At 42.3% G+C, this 19886-nt stretch overlaps 1 protein-coding gene across 2 annotated transcripts in view; it reads right to left on the bottom strand.

Annotated features, from left to right (window-relative positions):
• Positions 1 to 2090: 2090 nt before the first annotated feature.
• Positions 2091 to 19886, bottom strand: part of LOC121581111 (coatomer subunit alpha-like) — a 52268-nt gene continuing 34472 nt past the window's right edge. For both annotated transcript variants that reach the window (XM_041896494.2, XM_041896495.2), the window contains exons 12-28: positions 6956 to 7031; positions 6737 to 6819; positions 6371 to 6596; positions 5993 to 6131; positions 5728 to 5890; positions 5484 to 5630; positions 5203 to 5392; positions 5011 to 5106; positions 4659 to 4871; positions 4430 to 4519; positions 4211 to 4317; positions 3951 to 4097; positions 3530 to 3853; positions 3328 to 3438; positions 3041 to 3202; positions 2757 to 2951; positions 2091 to 2571 (exon numbers count right to left, since the gene is read on the bottom strand). In XM_041896494.2, the coding sequence (XP_041752428.1) occupies positions 2512 to 2571; positions 2757 to 2951; positions 3041 to 3202; positions 3328 to 3438; positions 3530 to 3853; positions 3951 to 4097; positions 4211 to 4317; positions 4430 to 4519; positions 4659 to 4871; positions 5011 to 5106; positions 5203 to 5392; positions 5484 to 5630; positions 5728 to 5890; positions 5993 to 6131; positions 6371 to 6596; positions 6737 to 6819; positions 6956 to 7031 (2529 nt within the window). In that variant the 3' untranslated portion in view covers positions 2091 to 2511. The remainder of the gene's footprint in view (positions 2572 to 2756; positions 2952 to 3040; positions 3203 to 3327; positions 3439 to 3529; positions 3854 to 3950; positions 4098 to 4210; positions 4318 to 4429; positions 4520 to 4658; positions 4872 to 5010; positions 5107 to 5202; positions 5393 to 5483; positions 5631 to 5727; positions 5891 to 5992; positions 6132 to 6370; positions 6597 to 6736; positions 6820 to 6955; positions 7032 to 19886) is intronic.

Below are 19886 nucleotides of genomic sequence, written 5' to 3'. Positions count from 1 at the left end.
GAGAAGGTCTGTATGGAGGAGTGGGCCAAAATCCCTGCTGCAGTGTGTGCAAACCTGGTCAAGACCTACAGGAAACGTATGATCTCTGTAATTGCAAACAAAGGTTTCTCTACCAAATATAAAGTTCTGCTTTTCTGATCAAATACTTATGTCATGCAATAAAATGCAAATTACTTAAAAATCATACAATGTGATGTTCTGGATTTTTGTTTTAGATTCCGTCTCTCACAGTTGAAGTGTACCTATGATATAAATTACAGACCTCTACATGCTTTGTAAGTAGGAAAACCTGCAAAATCGGCAGTGTATCAAATACTTGTTCTCCCCACTGTATATATATATATATACTGTATCTATATTTGCGAGAGAAAAAAAACATATGGGGGATTGGAAGTGATGCAGAATTATAATTTTTTTGAATACCCCTGTACTAGAGTATAATTACACATTTCCCTGTGTAGTTACACAGCCACAGCCGGCCCGCTCATTATGATTAAGGCGGCCACCTATGGCAGCATTTTCTGACCTAAACTGACCAAGTCGCACCTCCAACAACACATAAAACCTCAAATCATGAATTCTGCCCAAAAACAATGAAAATGTATCTCAACCAGTGGCATATCGGCTTTTTAGGTGAACGCTGATGCCGCCCTATGATAAGCAGTGCCCACTTTGTCAAAGGCACGGACACAAAATATTTATCTTGTCCATTCCCTGCGCGCCTCTCCAGGGTGCTGTTGGAGAGACGCATCGCTGCGGAGCGCCAACAACATTCCATCAAAGAAATAGTCTAACATAATCATGTAGCAGATATAGCATATGGTAGAAAGATAAAAAAATGCGCTGACATGTTAACAAACATATCCTAAAAACAGGACAGGTCAAAACAAAATGGACAATATGGATGGACAATCAGCGTACTCACAACTGATGTCCAGGATTTTCATCCTGTGGGCTAAATTGTCATGATCAGTGGGTTCAATTATTTATGAGCTGATCATAGCGAAAAAGAAAGTCACACTAGCATGGTAGTGGAAAATGGTGTTTCAAGAAAGTACACATTTTCACTTTTCTTTCCGCCATCTTGCCATTAAATCCATACTGAACAACAATATAAACGCAACATGTAAAGTGTTGTGGGGAAAATCTGATTGGCTGGGCCTGGCTCCCAAGTGAGTGGGCCTATGGCCTCCCAGGCCCACCCATGGCTGTGCCCCTGCCTAATCATGTGAAATCCATAGATTAGGGCCTAATTTATTTATTTAAATTGACTGATTTCCTTCTATGAAAGTAACTCAATCATTGAAATTGTTGCATGTTGCATTCATTTTTGTTCAGTATAGTTAAGGAGGAAATCAAAGCCTTTGCAGCCTGAATGGAGAATGTTTTATGTACGAACCAGTCGCTTGGGGGCAAGAGCTTTATTACCGGTTGTCCACATCAAGCCCAGACAATAGTGGAGATCCATAAAGCCTACTAGCGGCTGCCCAGGCTTCAAAATGGCAGTGAACACAGACATGCCTTGATAAAGCAGTTTTTCATACATTTAATATATTTCACAGTCAAAAATGGCAGTTTAAAAGTACAGGAGGTTGATGGCACCTTAATTTGGAAGGACGGGCTCGTGGTAATGCCTGGAGTAGAATGGTATCAAATACATGGTTTGATGCCATTCCATTCGCTCTGTTCCAGCCATTATTATGAGCTGTCCTCCCATAAACAGCCTCCACTGTTTAAAAGGCATATCTAATCTCTGGCATGCATTCTCCTATTTCCAAAAATACACATTGAAAACTCCCAAGATGGTTAGTCAAAATGATACAATGGCAATGATTTCTACATATGAATGATTCAACCTGTATTCCTCTGGGGAAAAGGAATGAATTACGTTTAATGTTGTGCCATTTTATCTCAACGACAACTTTTATTTGTACCAATTTGTCCCTTTCATGTTGTACTTGCAACATTTGCAGGACATGACTTTGATCCAGAGCTGTCAAAGCATTGTTTGGGGTATCAATGTTTGAAAACCTTAAAACAAGCTAGAATGACACTTGTGGAATTACAGAATTGTGCACACAACATATTAGTAAATTAGTAGTTGAGCTTTATTTTATTTAACGAGTTACACAAAGGAGTGATGCTCATTTTGTATTATCAATTTTATGGCGCGTACAGGTCAGAACGAGACTGACAGTTAAGTCTAGTAGGGTTCTAATAAAACCACAATTCTCAAATGTTGGAGCAGAGATGACGTAACACTCACACGTACAGCATCACAGGAAAGGTAAAGCAGGCAGTCACAGTCAGAAAAATAAAAAGGCTTATAAAAATGACATTCTCTCACCAATAAATCGTATGTCACCCTACCAACCATTCTCTCTCATTAATCATGTTTTGTTCTCTCTAACCCAAGTAAGAAACAAACTGTGTATATAGAATAAAGTGTGGATGTGTTTCGCTAAATGGATCAATCTTGTTCTTCCCCATTCCTGGTCCTCTTCACGTCCTCTAACGGAACTGCAGAGGGCTGACACGCAGACCAACCACATCCTTTCCGATCTCCGTCACCTTGGAAACATGAAGGTTAAAGATCAGCGATATCACTGACGGGAGAGGACATCTAAAATCTGTATTAAGACTCAGTTACAAAGCAATTACAAAGCAATTAATACAACATTAACATCAAAGCGGGACACTTCTAAATAGAGGGGCATTCTGTACATGACAACACAGTAGGGTAGTTCTCGACTGACCTGTGTGACCCTGCAGACCTGGCCCTTGTAGGGGGGGCAATAGCAGGCCCCAGAGAGGGGGCACTTCTCCACTGGGCGTCCACGGTACAGGGGTGTGTACGAGGCAGCGCACAGGTCAAATGGATTGTGGGGGTCGTAGTTCAGCTGGTGGGCATCTGTCAGCGTCTTTTCGCATGCTGCCAAGATCTTGCGTGTCTGAAATACAGAGATGGAGAAGGTAAGAGACAGTGAATATATATAAATAATTTCATGTGTATAAAGCGCGCACACACACACTTTATTACCTGCTGTGCCACCTCTGGTTTGGGTCCTAGTTCAAGCAGACGACGGGCAAAACCGGCAGCTGTCTTGAAGTTCTTCAGTTTAAAGAATAGATTTAGTGCTGTACGTAAGACAAGGACCATGTGGACGGGCTGGAGACTGCAGTGGGTGAAGTAAGCTGCCATCTGGGAAAAACAACACATACAATCTTTAAAAAAGGATCAATGGGTGGTGTGCTCTTCAATGAATAGGGAGATTGAGGACTAATGGTTCAGTTGGGAATTAGAGATAAGAAACACAATGACAATACCTCACACAGCCTCTTCTGCTGGTCCAATGTGTCTTTAGGCAACTTTTTCCTTTCCGTTTCCATGGTGAGGCCAACAATGTATTCTCTGCAGATTGTGATCAGCTGCTGAGCCTAAAAGAGACAGTAACCTCAATCAGGTTATCACCACTAACTACCATTCGGCCCACACTTGATTAACCTTAGTCTAAAAAAGTATACCTACCTCTGCGATCTCCTGCTTGTTGTCGACCACCAGCAGTGGCACAGACAGCAGGATGGCGCGGAAGCGTTCAACGGCCTCCTCAAAGCGGCCGGCAGTGGTGAGCTGGTAGCACTGCTGCAGGCGGGCAATGAGGTCTGAGAGACGCAGACCCACAGCAGGCAGCCCCTGCTTGGCCCCACAGTCCTTCCAGTTCCTCTGCGGGTTGCCACGCAGGCAGGGCAGAGACGGCAGGCCCAGGTAGCATGTCCGCCCGCGGGATAGAGTCTGCATGAACAGCTGTTTATAGGGCCCAAACTGCACCACCCCAACCTGGTCATGGAGCAACTGAAAAGTAGAGAGAGAGACTAGTATAAAGTATAAACCTGTATAAAAGGCCTGTGTGTGTGTGTGTGTGTGTGTGAGAGAGAGAGAGACAGCTTACTCTCATGGCGGTCTCAAAGGAACCAGCCAGGACGTGGTCCACAGGGAGCTGGGAGTTGTTGCACCACAGCTGGGTGGGGCTCATGCCCTTGGTAGGAGGGACAAAGAAACCATCTTCAGCCCCTACTCCGGCACCAGCTGGCAACTCCTAGTGGGAGAGAGAAGAGACAACATTCTCAGCCTGACTAGTCATCAGTCATGCTATGAGTCCTGCTAAACCAAAGAGTGGAGATTTCATGTTAAAGAAGAGAATCATCTCACCAGCTCTGGAGGCAGGTCCAGATCCTCCTCTACCTCCCAGCCTCCTCCCTCCTCCTTCGTGGCACCTCCTTCCTCCCCTAATCCATCCTGGGCATCCATGAAACCATCTGATGGAAAGAGAGAGGAGATAAATGAGAGGAACATAGAAAGAGATGGGGTAAGAGAGTGCCTATCTGAAGTCTTGTCACCTCAATTTTTGATATTTTGAGAGGGACTCACCCTCGTCCAGCTGAAGCTCTGCATCCTCTCCCCAGCCCTCTCCTCCTGGGGCATCAACATCCATGTCTGCAGCCATCTGACCAGCCTTCCCTGCAACACACACAATAAAAAACTAATTGAACAACTACACAACAACAAATATGCTGACATGACACAATACACTACCCCAGGCTAGTCCCAAATGCCTAACACAAAATGAGCGCCTGTGCTGTCAAGGCAGGGGACTCACCCTTGGCTGCAATGGCTCCCTCGAAGAAGCCCTTGGACACAGTGAGCAGGGGCCAGTTGGTATCCAGGGGGTTGATGGGAGGAGGTGGCTGCAGCAGCTGGGCATTGGGGTCCACCTCAGGGACAGTTTCCTTCTCTGGGTCAAAGGTCTCTTTCAGGGCTTCAGCCTCTTCGTCCATCCCGTGGGTGGCAGCAGTCAGATATGCCAGTGACTCTACAAATGGAAGACAGCCACAGAGTTAACAGACAAGCAGTTTAGACCAAAAGCACCACAAACAAGAATCTCATGTCAGAAATATTGAGGAAGTTGGAAAGAGAGAGCAAGAGGTGTGTGTTCATTTAAGCAGACTCACTCTGGCCACAGTTCTTCAGGATGCGGACTCTCTCGCTGACGTCCCCCAGATACAGAGCACCCTGGTAGTGTCCACTCATGTCCTTCCTGATCTCAGCTGCAACTCAGTGAGCAAACAGATGTCAGTCAAACAACTCTGACAAACAAAGACGCTTTTGATCTGAAACAAAACACACTCCTCTGTCTGTCTAACCTATCTTCATCATCTTGCGGAGCTTGGCCAGGTTGCCGGTGATGAGGTAGAGGAAGGTGAGCTTGTCGAAGTTCTTGGTCCTCTGGTAGCACATCTCCACGACCTGGTGGTGACCCTGCAGCAGCGCCGCCTCGCCCAGCCGCTCCCAGCAGCCCCTCTCATCCAGAGCCTTGGCAGCCTCCAACGCCACCTACAGGATTGGAGGGCAAATTACATCACACACTGTTTCACACAGACCTTCTCTCCGAGATGCTGAATGAAACCTGGGGTCTCAAACTCACCTCAATGTTGCCACACTCCAAAGCCAGACTGAAGCGGGTCTTTTCATCCTTGACGAAGTGCAGCGCCACCTCCGGGTAGCCCTTCTTCTGCAGGTAGGCGATGATGGACTGGCCAACCAGCTTAGCATTACGCACCATGTGCAGCACCTGGAGGAGGTCAGGGGTCAAACAAAGTCAGTCAAAAAGTTACTCCAGAAAGGGAAAAGAAAAAGAGAGAAGGAGCATCAAATGACATCCTCCTCACCTCCTCATACTTGCGGTTGACCAGAGCCAGTTTGAAGCGGTACTCCGTTGGGTCTATGTTCAGCACGCGGGGTCTGCACTCACGGTCAAGACAATAGACGCTGTTGCCTCTGACCCGGGTCACGTAGATGGGCAGGTCCAGAGTCCGGATGATACCATGATCACTACAGAAAGAGGAGTGGAGTGTGATTAGAAAAGATGGATACTGCTCTCCTCTCTCAAACTCGTCACTAGTGCTGTCTTGTGTAGTAGTGGTGCGTCTTTACCCTGAGGTGAGGGCGTATTTGATGTGGTTGGAGGTGGTGTAGATGAAGACTCCACTCTCGTCCCAGGCTCCGCTCTTCACGCGGATGTTCTCGTGGATGCTGCACAGACTCTCCAGCTTCCTGTTGCAGATCATAATGGCTGCCGGGGCAAGCAGACAAATCAGGTTTAATAACCGTTAAAGGAAGGCTAACATCTGGGGGTACTAGAGAGTGAGCGAACAGCTAGATAGGGTGTACATTTGGGATAGGTTGTTGACAACAGCTAGAGTGTGAATCTGTGATAGGTTGAAATCTTGGCAGCAAAACATTACAGATTAAAAGACATAAGAGTAACACACTGATGTGGATCCAAGTGTTTAGGTTATGTTCAGTACATACCGTGTTTAGCCAGCAGGGCAACGTGGCTGGTGTCGGCGCTCCAGACGACATACTTGACCTTGGCGATCTTCACTGTGGCCAGCGAGCGTTTCTGCTGCACGTCAAAGAGAGTGACTCCGTCTGCGTCGCGGAGCAGCAGGGAGCCCGTCCCGGCGTAGAAGATCTCCTCACAGCTGGGCACCTGTACCTTCTTCACAATCTCATTCTTCAGGTTCTTGATCAGCAGCTGGAGGGAAAGGGAGAGCAGGGTTCACAATCATTATTATAGTTATCATCATATCCTCTGACCTCTTAACTGTACTGTAACCATATTTAGAATAACTACAGCCATTGGCCCAGACAATACATGTGCACACACCCACTTACAGAGTGCATGCGGTCCAGAACAGCGAACCTGTTCCTGGCGACCCAGACTGCGGTTAGACCAGAGGACCTCTTCCCCTCAGGAGCTGCAGGATGGGGAGAAAGAATGAACATGTGTTTAGTGGGTTTTCATCATCTAAAAAGCAGGATATGAAATTGGAATTCCATTCACATTTCACAGATGCAGTCTCGTTATAAGAGAGAATAAGAGTGTAGTTTTACCATCTGGATTCTGAGAGTCGCTCTCTTTGGGAATGGAGTACAAGTCATAGGTGCTGTTCTCCAGGTTAGTTGCCCTCTGCAATAGAAGAGACACGTCATTACATTTTCAACAACTAAAGAAAGTGTCTAAATTATGAGTATGTACAGTACCTTCAGGAAGTATTCACATCCCTTGACTTTTTCCACATTTTGATGTGTTACAAAGTGGGATTAAATTGATTTAATTGTCATTTTTTGGCCAACAATCTACACAAAATAATGTCAAAGTGGAAGAAAAACTAACATATCTTGATTAGATACATGTATTGACTCAACCCCCTGAGTCAATACATGTTAGAATCACCTTTGGCAGCAATTACAGCTGTGAGTCTTTCTGGGTAAGTCTCAAAGAGCTTTCCACACCTGGATTGTGAAACATTTGCTCATTTTTTACAAAATTCTTCAAGCTCTGTCAAATTGGTTGTTGATCATTGCTAGACAACCATTTTCAGGTCTTCCCATAGATTTTTAAGCAGATTTAAGTCAGAACTGTAACTTGGTCACTGAGGAACATTCACTGTGTTCTTGGTAAGCAACTCCAGTGTAGATTTGGCCTTGTGTTTTAGGTTATTGTCCTGCTGAAAGGTGAACTCATCTCTCAGTGTCTGGTGGAACGCAGACTGAAGACATTTTAGCTTTTCATTTGTAATTATTTATTTTATAAAAAAATGAATTCACTGACATTATGGGGCATTGTGTGTAGGCCAGTGACTAAACTCAATTTAATCCACTTTAAATTCAGGCTGTAACACAACAAAATGTGTAGAAGGTCAAGGGGTGTGAATACTTTCTGAAGGCACTGTATGTGCATGTACCTTGATAAAGATGTGCAAAAAAGACTATCAAATAAATAATACAATAGTGTGTGGCCAAAGGGCTCATCTATCACTCCAGTGTTAATACTAAATTGTAATTATTTTGCACTATGGCCTATTTATTGCCTTACCTCCATAACTTACTACATTTGCACACAATGTATATAGATTTTCTATTGTTTTATTGACTGTACGTTTTGTTTATTCCATATGTAACTCTGTGTTGTTGTTGTTTTTAAAATTGCACTGCTTTGCTTTATCTTGGCCAGGTCACAGTTGTAAATGAGAACTTGTTCTCAACTGGCTTACCTGGTTAAATAAATAAAAAAATCTGACCATAGCACTGGTTCCAAGCCAAGTGGCGTTTACATTTGTTGAATGTAGGGGTAGGGCGAGGTCAACCTTTGTCCTATCGTGATTATGTACCCATAAAACATTGTGCTGTATGATGGTATCGCCTAGGGCTGTGGCGGTCACCCATTGTGCTGTATGATGGTATCGCCTAGGGCTGTGGCGGTCATGTAATTGTCAGCTGGTGATTGTCAAGCAAATAACTGCCGGTCTCACGGTAATTGACCGTTAATTAACATAAACACATTTAGCATCTCCTGGCTTCCACTGATGCAGACCTTTGGAACATCTACGTTTTAAAATGTCTAATATATCCATGAAATATAGCCTACACCATCACAATAAATCCATGATTTATTTTAGACAGGTCTAAAGAAACATGATATGAAGAAATTGTAGTCTGTTTCAGAAGAACAGAATAGCATACTCGGATTTGTCCGTATGTTAGGCCCTGATCTGGCTATGCCATATGGCTGTGGGCTACACTAGTTCATTTAGCAGACAAGATTTGCTTAGAATTCCGTGGCATTATTTGATATTATTTTATAGTATGAAGAATACAATTGAACATAGCTGAATAAAATAGAAAGGATATTTTCTCCAACCGATTTGAGGGAGTGCGCACGTGGCTATTCTGTGTTGAGCGGTTAACAAAGAAACAGGTACTCCTATATATGCTTAATTTAGAGTTATTTATGTAAACGTTAGTTGTGATACAACTCTGATGATTTGAAAAAAGCCGCATGAAAGGCATGAGCCCTGCTTTGTATATTTTGCAGGCTGTACACACTTCATCAGTCTCTCGTTCACAATTTGAAAAGCACTTGATAATGTCTTGAATTTCCCAGTGGCATCCCCTTTGCGTGGCCGTAATGCCCCCTAAAAAAATCCATGCCTTTTGCGGCCAGTGGCCGTTGTGCCCTTGGGCTGAATATAATAATTATAATTCCCTTCTCCCGGCTGTGCGCCTAGGCACATCTCACTCACATGGCTCTCTATCACATGATCAGGTCTTTCTGACAGGCTACATGTGAAGACGGACACATCTGGGATGCAACTGCGTGCGTCCTTATCCAATACCAAGGCGCATATTGAAGATATTGGAAGGACTGTCCACATTTACTTTTCGTCAGCCAACAAGATGAGTAGGCCTAACGAACAGCAAAAGCACTAGCCTATGTCAATCTACTATCCCCATAGTACAGAAGTTGACCGATTCTATTCTGTGCGAGAAATAAATATTCCAAACATAGTTTGGGACAGTTGTGGGATGCGATAGATCCCAAATTAATACAACCACTAGCATCAAAAAACCTTTAAGTAATGAGGCTGACGCAACAGATCAGAACATTTAGTTTAAAATGTTGATAAACAGGCTATTTCTTCACATTATAAGCGCAGCAATGCGCACACGGCAGTAGGTCATAAGCGCGAATGTTCCATTAGCAGGAGAACACCAGTGTCAAAAGTGACCGCAAATGCGATTATGCATGTAATGCTTTTATTATAAAGGTGCATTTTTATGGTGAAAATGATCTTCCCAAACTTGAAACACACGCACTGCCTATGTATGCCAGTTAGGCTCTACACCTGTTCTAAAGCGGATTAATGTGCTTAATTATAATAAGTTATTTGGCCACTTCAGTTGATACAAACCTTATCAAAAGATATAGGCCTATGGGCTAGGCTACACGAGGTGTGCGACTGATTTGAAAAAGTCGCTAAAAAAGGCGTGCGCTGTTTAAGCTGTGCATCATTCACAAGTGATAATATATATTTCACAAGTGATAGTCTGATGGGTGACAATATTAGCCTATTGCTGATTTAATCTTGTCTTTACATATACTAAATAATGTGTGAAATTTGTTTTGATTTAGAATGGACCATTATCATGCACCTGTCTCGAAAAAAGGGGGAAAAAATACATGCACTTAAATAGCGAATGGAGGACGCTATTCCCATGGTTCATTTTCATGCCATCCTGTTGTAAAGAGAAGCAATATGCTTAATATTGGGATATCGGGGAGTTGGGATATGCAAAATCACATTTCCTATATGTGAAATAGGCCAAATATAAGCACCCACCTAATTAGGGGTTCACAGCGAGGTTGTGAAACCTATTGTTATTCTTCAATAGTTTTTTCTTGACATGGGCAAAGAAGTCAAGCATAGATACGTAACATTTCTAATTTGGCACACAGAAATTAGAGGCCATGAGAAACTTGGTCAAAAAGAATGGTACTGATTGGACTATAGGAGGCGCTGTTGTAGGCATTCTCACTTAAACCCCTGATATCAGCCGACCCGTCTGACCAAGCATTGTATATGTAGGCGTCTTTCCTCATGCGGAACAAATTTGCTTCAAGGACACATAAGGTCTGTCAGGATAGATTTTCCTCCATGTTGGAATTTTTTGAAAATATTGAAAAACGTATTCTCATGAACCATAAGTCCAAATATAATTTGGAATGTAGGCCCATGGTACATCTCTTAAATTTAGCTTTTCTCAAACTAAGTTGAGATGACTGAGTTATTAATAAATCAGGATATCAGATTTTACCTGTCCATTTATATCCCTTGAAAATCCAGTTCACAATGGCCTATCAACTTGAAACTTTTTAGGGTCATCAAAGACATTACCACGATGAATCATGTTACGTTCGGCATTGACATCTTAAAAAATAACAAAACGTAACAAATTAACTTTGTATCATTTGTTCCCATGTCTCCTTACTGTAAAACATTACAGCATCCCTGCTGCACATTTAAAACAGGGATGTTGTAATGTTTTACAGTAAGGAAAATAGTACTGTAAAATATATCTGTAAAGTAAAATTACAGTATTAAACTGGCAACTCTGGTTCCAGTATAATGCTGTACATTTCCACAGAAAGGTTTACAGTGTAGTTTAAGAAAAGCCAAGGGATTGGTAAAGTGTTTGCTTAGTTATTGACAAATCATTTAAACCACAATAAATCCATTCCACAGTGGCCTATCAACTTGTCATCGCAATCATGGATGTCCCTAAGATGAACCACACTGAATTTGGTATCGATATGTAAAGAAATAAGGAAACTATTAACAACTAATTCTTTGCATATGTAACGCCAATGCTCAAAATCTGCAATAATCTTCTCTTCATGAACCATACATCAGATTCACTCCATATTTTGTATTTAGACTCATTACATCAGTCTTTAAAATAGTTGCTGCATTCAAATATGGCCGCACTGTACCTATAGATATGTTAGCACATACATAAATGCTAAAAATACTTTTAAAATATTTATCATAATGCTTTCACTGATTGCACATAAAGGAAGATAGTTCCTACATGATAGTGCTTGCTTTGTTATCCAACTGATTGTGTCCTTTCTGTCATGCTGTGAACCCCGTTCATTGCTGCTCGCAGCTATATTTATATGCAGTCAAAATTATTTTTCCCAGCTGATGAAACGAACACTACAAAAAGTATGAAAAAATGTGTTCAGTTTAGTGATAGTTGCTGGTTGAAAATAAACTCAGCAAAAAAAGAAACGTCCTCTCACTGTCAACTGCGTTTATTTTCAGCAAACTTAACGTGTAAACATTTGTATGAACATAAGATGTAACAACTGAGACATAAACTGAACAAGTTTCACAGACATGTGACTAACAGAAATTGAATAATGTGTCCCTGAACAAAGGGAGAGTCAAAATCAAAAGTAACAGTCAGTATGTGTGGCCACCAGAAGCATTAAGTACTGCAGTGCATCTCCTCCTCATGGACTGCACCAGATTTGCCAGTTCTTGCTGTGAGATAATAATAATAATAATAATAATAATATGCCATTTAGCAGACGCTTTTATCCAAAGCGACTTACAGTCATGCGTGCATACATTGTTGTGTATGGGTGGTCCCGGGGATCGAACCCACTACCTTGGCGTTACAAGCGCCGTGCTCTACCAGCTGAGCTACAGAGGACCACAATGTTACCCCACTCTTCCACCAAGGCACCTGCAAGTTCCCGGACATTTCTGGGGGGAATGGCCTTAGCCCTCACACTCCAATCCAACAGGTCCCAGACGTGCTCAATGGGATTGAGATCCGGGCTCTTCGTTGGCCATGGTAGAACACTGACATTCCTGTCTTGCAGGAAATAACGCACAGAACGAGCAGTATGGCTGGTGGCATTGTCATGCTGGAGGGTCATGTCAGGATGAGCCTGCAGGAAGGGTACCACATGAGGGAGGAGGATGTCTTCCCTGTAACGCACAGCGTTGAGATTGCCTGCAATGACAACAAGCTCAGTCCGATGATGCTGTGACACATCGCCCCAGACCATGACAGACCCTCCACCTCCAAATCAATCCCACTTCAGAGTACAGGCCTCAGTGTAACGCTCATTCCTTCGACGATAAACGCGAATCCGACCATCACCCTTGGTGAGACAAAACCGCGACTCGTCAGTGAAGACCACTTTTTGCCAGTCATGTCTGGTCCAGCGACGGTGGGTTTGTGCCCATAGGCAACGATGTTGCCTGTGATGTCTGGTGAGGACCTGCCTTACAACAGGCCTACAAGCCCTCAGTCCAGCCTCTCTCAGCCTATTGCGGACAGTCTGAGCACTGATGGAGGGATTGTGCATTCCTGGTGTAACTCGGGCAGTTGTTGTTGCCATCCTGCACCTGTCCCGCAGGTGTGATGTTCGGATGTACCGATCCTGTGCAGGTGTTGTTACACGTGGTCTGCCACTGCAAGGACGATCAGCTGTCCATCCTGTCTCCCTGTAGCGCTGTCTTAGGCGTCTCACAGTACGGACATTGCAATTTATTGCCCTGGCCACATCTGCAGTCCTCATGCCTCCTTGCAGCATGCCTAAGGCACGTTCACGCAGATGAGCAGGGACCCTGGGCATCTTTCTTTTGGTGTTTTTTTCCAGAGTCAGTAGAAAGGCCTCTTTAGTGTCCTAAATTTTCATAACTGTGACCTTAATTGCCTACCGTCTGTAAGCTGTTAGTGTCTTAACGACTGTTCCACAGGTGCATGTTCATTAATTGTTTATGGTTCATTGAACAAGCATGGGAAACAGTGTTTAAACCTCCTTGGAAATTGGTTAATAGATCAATAACAAAGGAGAGTCACAAACCTCTTTGCCAATAACAGCTAGTTTTCAGTTCTCCCCTCCCCACTCATACCACTCCCAAAAAGTCCAAGCCTCTGCTACTCACAGCAATAAAGTTGAGAGATCACTTCTTTCTCTCTTACAAGCGGTTTCAACTCGCTATTTGCATTTGAGGTTTGGTCCAACAGAATTGGTCATATGAACACGAAACACATTGAGATATTTTACTCTAATAGAGGAGAAGTTACCCTTTCTAACGATACCCTTTTTAGGTCTCAACTCCTCAAATTGCGCACACAGAGCAGACACTGCTAAAACAGACCTATCAATGAACATTGATTCTGGAAAATTAAAGCTCAGTTTGTCGTGGCGGCATTGCAGTACCACATACCTCTTGCAGCATTTTAGCCAAAAACTTATACTAGCTGTCTAGTCTGTTTTATAAATGTACAATAAGCAAAAAACAAATATACTGAATAAAAATATAAAACGCAACATGCAACAATTTCAGAGATTTTACTGAGTTACAGTTCATATAAGGAAATTAGTCAACTGAACTAAATTCATTAGGCCCTAATAAGGATTTCACATGACTGGGAATACAGATATGCATCTGTTGCTCACAGACACAAAAAATATATAAATAAAAGGTAGGCGTGTGGATCAGAAAACCAGTCAGTATCTGGTGTGACCACAATTTGCCTCATGCAGCGTGACATCTTCACAGAGTTGATCAGGCTGTTTGTTGATTGTGGCCTGTGGAATGTTGTCCCACACATCTTCAATGGCTGCGCGAAATTGCTGGATATTGGCGGGAACTGGAATATGCTGTCGTACACGTCGATCCAGAGCATCCTAAACATGCTCAATGGGTGACATATCTGGTGAGTATGCAGGCCATGGAAGACCTAGGACATTTTCAGCTTCCAGGAATTGTGTACAGATCCTGGCTTTGAATTATCATGCTGAAACATGAGATGGCGGCGGATGAATGGCACGACAATGGGCCTCAGGATCTCGACACGGTATCTCTGTGCATTCAAATTGCCATCGATAAAATGCAATTGTGTTCGTTATCCGTCGCTTATGCCTGCCCATACCATTACCCCACCGCCACCATGGGGCACTCTATTCACAACGTTTACATCAGCAAACTGCTCGCCCACACTACGCCATACACTTGGTCTGCGGTTATGAGGCCGGTTGGATCTACTGACAAATTCTCTAAAACGACGTTGGAGGCAGTTTATGGTAGAGAAATGACCATTCAATTATCTGGCAACAGCTCTGGTGGACATTCCTGCAGTCAGCATGCCAATTGCACGCTCCCTAAAAACTTGAGACATCTGTGGCATTGTGTTTGGTGACAAAACTGCACATTTTAGAGTGGCCTTTTACTGTCCCCAGCACAAGGTGCACCTGTGTAATGATCATGCTGTTTAATCAGCTTCTAGATATGCCACACCTGTCAGGTGGATGGATTATCTTGGCAAATGAGAAATGCTCACTAACAGGGGTATAAACAAATAAGCACACCATTTTAGAGAAATTTTATTTTTGTGTGTATGGACTATTTTTTTTATATCTCATGAAACATGGGACCAACACTTTACGTGTTGTGTTTATATTCTGTTCAGTGTATAGAAGGAATTGGCAACTCGCTCCCATTCTGAGAAATAAGGTAGGCCAATTGATTTCAACATCTGAACAAAGTGGACAGGTTAGCATGCTGTTCAAACAGTTGGAAACAGACAGAAGGGTGTGTTCAAAATTCAACTGTTCTGCTTTGTTCGCTAGCAAATAGATCCAAGTTGGCTAAACTTGAAATATAAAGATTAGCTGACAACTCACTTGTGCTTGAGAGATTGTTTATGAGACCTGTGTTCATTTTCTATAATGCTTACTACAAGAAGTTAGTTATTATTAGTGAATGTGCATTATGCATGGTTCTGGTTAAATTTGTAACAAAGAAAATCAAGATATACAGTGAGGGAAAAAAGTATTTGATCCCCTGCTGATTTTGTACGTTTGCCCACTGACAAAGAAATGATCAGTCTATAATTTTAATGGTAGGTTTATTTGAACAGTGAGATGTCTTTTATACAGGTAACAGAGGGGTCAAATACTTATTTCCCTCATTAAAATGCAAATCAATTTATAACATTTTTGACATGCGTTTTTCTGGATTTTTTTGTTGTTATTCTGTCTCTCACTGTTCAAATAAACCTACCATTAAAATGATAGACTGATCATGTCTTTGTCAGTGGGCAAACGTACAAAATCAGCAGGGGATCAAATACTTTTTTCCCTCACTGTATATTGTGAATCTCCCATTAGTTTGAAGAAAATGTAGATATGATTTTTAGGCCATATCGCCCCCAGCCCTATAAGGCTTGCTGCTCGGTTTTGCACCAGCTGCAGCTTTGCTAGGTCTTTCTTTGCTGCACTTGACCATTTTACAGGACAGTAATCAAGATGGGACAAGACCAGAGCCTGAACAACTAGTATAGTTGATGTGTCAAAAACGCAGAACATATATTTTATAACAGACATACCGCTCCCCATCTTCACAACAACTTTGCCAATTTGACTTGACCATGACAATTGACCATCCAATGTTATACCTAGGAGTTTAGCTTCCTGAACTTGTTCAATGGTCACACCCTTTATACACAATTCCAGTTGAGGTTTAGGTCTTAGAGAAGGTTTTGAACCAAATACAATTATTTTAGTTTTGGATGTATTTAAGATCAGTTTATCATTAGTCACCCATTCTGATACTGACTAACTCCTTATTTATAATTTCAGTGACCTCACTGGCCTTGGGTGCTGACATTTAGAGTGTGGAATCATCCACATACATAGTAATTCTAGCTTTGTGTAAGACCAGTGGCAAAAAATGTGTAAAAATAGAGAAGAGTAACAGCCCAAGCCAACTGCACTGAGGGATACCGCACTGTGGATATCTGATGTTAGAGAAGTTTCCATTGAAGAAGACTCTGGGTTCTATAACATCAAAGGCTGCACTGGAATCTAACAATACAGCTCCAACTATCACTGTATTACCCATTTCTTTTAACCAAATCATCTTAGATCGGAGCCAGTGCAATAAAAGTTGAGTGCCCTCTATATGCATGCTGGAAGTCAGTAGTTAACTTGTTCTCTGAAAAATTGCATTGTATTTGGTCAAACAATTATTTCCATTAGTTTTCTAAGAGCAGGCAGCAAACTGACTGGGTGGCTGTTAGAGCCACCCAAGGGTGCATTACTATTTTTAGGCAGCGGAATTACTTTAGCTTCCTTCCACGCCTGTGGACACACACTCCTTTAGGGTTTGGTTAAAGATAGGGGTGGCAATACAGTCTGCTACCATTCTCAACAGTTTCCCACCAAGGATGTCTATACCTGGTGGCTTATTACTGATGGATAACAGTTTTTCCACCTCTCCCACACTAACTTGACCCAATTCAAAACAGCAATCCTTATTTTTCATTGTTAGATCTTTTATACAAAAATATGATGGTTCACTGTTCAATGTTGTCATTTCCATCCGAGTTTTTCCACTTTATTAGTGAAATAGTCATTGAAATTATTGGCAATATCGAAAGGTTTTGTTAAAAATGACCCATCAACCTCAATGATCGATGGAGATTAATTGGGTTTTCTGCCCATGATATCATTTAAGGCACTCCAGGCTTTTCCCATTGTGTCTTAGGTCATTTACCTTGGTTTGGTAATATAGTTTCTTCTTTTTGTAAAAGTTTAACATAATTTCCCAATTTTCAGTATGTCAACGAATCAGCTGAGCAGCCTTAACAGGTGCATGCTGCTTGTCAACAATTGGTATGAATCATTTTACAAATACTTCCAGTGCTGCATCTGGATTCACTTCCTCATACACAGACCAACATAATTTTTTGACATCTTCAACAAAAGAGTCCTGAGAAAACATTTTGTATGATCTCATATAAATTACTTTAGGCCCAACCTTTGGCACTTTGGTTTTCCTTGCTATTGCCACAACGTATTGGTCACTACAGCCAATGGGAACAGATATTGCTTTGGCGCAAAGCTCTGCAGAAATAGTGAAGATATGACAATACAAGTGGATGTCACAGATCCAACACTATTGGTATGCACTCTAGTTGTTACCGTTAGACGGTTCCTCTTCAGAGGACAGCTAGTTGCTAACCAGTCAATGTTTAGGTCACCCAGAAAATAGACCTCTGTTATCATCACACACTATCAAGCATTGCACACATTATCCAAATACTGACTGTTAGTACCTGGTGGCCTATAGCAGCACCCCAAAAGAAGAGGCTTTAGATGAGGCAGGTGAACTTGTAACCACAACACTTCAACAACATTTGACATGAGATCCTCTAAGATTGACAGGAATATGGCACATATACCGCAACACCTCCCCCATAGGCATGCTTTTCTGTAGATGTTATATCCTTGTATTGCTACAGCTGTATCAAAGGAATTATCTAAGTGAATTTCAGAGATGGCCAGTATATATGAACGTTATCCGATGTTAGCAAGTTATTGATTTAATTAACCTTATTTGGTTCCAGTTGCGACCCGTCATTCAGGGCAGGTGTGGTTTTTTTTGTGTGCCTGTTTTGCCATGTTATTTTGGCATAAATACATGTCACATAACAGTTTGCAAACAATCCACAAATAAATAATCATCACTGAGTTAATAAAGCCGCATACAAACTTGGTCTCTTTTTTGCTTTCTTGAGTAAGGCAGCTTCAAAATGCAGGTGTTTCAGCCTAGCTCGGTGCTTTCTGTGGTGGTGGGGTAGCCAGCTGAAAAATACGGAGCGTAGGGGTTGGTAATGTTCTCTAGTCGCGCCGTGATTGGCTCAGTGTTCTGTCACCCACAGGGCCACTACGTCACCGCAAAATCTAAGGGTAGAGCTAGAAAATTCAAGACCCTTGGGTGCGGTCATAGTTACATTAGAAGTGCCCATCAAAGAAGGCTCAAGGTCATACTGAAGAGAAATTATAGATAAAACGTATTGGTGCTCATCGGCCATAGGACATAAACATTACACAACAAGATGGAAATCGCAAATTCAACAATGAGTGGTTTGGAAGGAACCAGTGGCTAACTGCAAGCATTGTAAAGCAATTACTAGCCTGCTATTCAGTGGAGTGGGTGTGTGGTCCCAAGTCTGGGTTTAAGGGTCTCTTTTCCAAGCTTAAGGATAAACATTCAACATTGGCCATGCTGTCAATCAAGCATGACTTCTGCCGCGCTCAAAACAACTGGAAACTCTTAAATTTGACTACAGTGTGTTCAAGACAACTTGGAACTCGGAAACAAACGAGCTCCAACTGGGAAAATACATTTTGAACAGTCCTCCAACTCGGAATTGCAAGTCGGAACTCGGGCCTCTTTCTAGAGCTCCGACCTGAAGATCACTGACATCATCATAATTCAACCTTGTTTTTTTTCAGAGTCCCAGTTGTCTTTATAGCACCATAAATCCAGAGAATGCAGACACGAAGGACCGCCGCGCCACCTTCCTGTTCAAGTGAGCACATTACAACAAGATGAGTCCAAAAATGTATTGTATGCTGCTGCTAAATTATGTAATATGCCAGGGAGATATAATTACTTGTATGTTGTGTAGTACGCTGTTAGCTGTTGGTGGTGCACATGTAGCCTATAGCCTGTTATAGAGAAATGTCATAATTGAACATTGTAAGAGCTGTCATTGTCTGCTTATATGCCCCCTTTATTTATCCTACGGTTCCGACTTCGAGAATACTGTAAGAACGGCCCATGTTCTGAATTCTGTCGCTGTACATTTCAAAAGTGCTGAACAAATAGTTATATTGACTAGGTCCATCCTAGCTTGCTCAAATTATGGATTGCCTTTTATCCACTTATGCCATAGTTTGTACATTTCAATTGTCAGTAGAAACCACATTTGTTTAAGCAAGTCAGCCATATCAGCTATGTTTTTTTTTTAAGTCAGTAAAATTAGGCTGAATGAACTGTTTCGCTGCCAGACAAGGCTCCGCTGATAGCCAGGTGTAGCAGTGGTAAGGTGTTGGGACTCTGCTGTTGGGACAGCTTTACGTCGGCCCTAACAGTTTGTGGGAAGCGTTTGTCACCGTTATAGTGCAATTAATGTATTGTTTACCGTTGTGTTGTGTAGTGGCTTTGCTAGCATGCATATGATTATAAAAAATACAAAAATCCACACCAAGATTTACATGCTAAAACCGCCACTGTTTGGTTCCCAGAGTAGCCCTCTACATAATCATCACCAAACTCTTCATCAACCATCTCCCTGACCACCTTCCTCTGATCAAGCCATGAACTGTCCTTCTCCATCTTTGGAGGATGCATACACTCAAAGACTTGGCCTCTATTGGTTCACCTAACTATAGTTAGTCTACTCATGGTGATGTATTGTTTGTTTTTTGCTTTTGAAGTGCTTTGAGAAAGTTATGAAAAGCACTATAGACATTTAATAAGTTGTTATTATTAATTATTTATTCTAAGGCTACATTTATTAATATGGGCTATTCTTAGCTTATCGGAGACACGGTAGACATAATATGGATAAAAATAATAATAAGTGAACTAAAAACATTGTT

The sequence above is a fragment of the Coregonus clupeaformis genome, chromosome 14 (assembly GCF_020615455.1).
Source record: "Coregonus clupeaformis isolate EN_2021a chromosome 14, ASM2061545v1, whole genome shotgun sequence".
NCBI lineage: Eukaryota > Metazoa > Chordata > Actinopteri > Salmoniformes > Salmonidae > Coregonus > Coregonus clupeaformis.
This window is presented reverse-complemented; position numbering and strand designations above follow the sequence as displayed.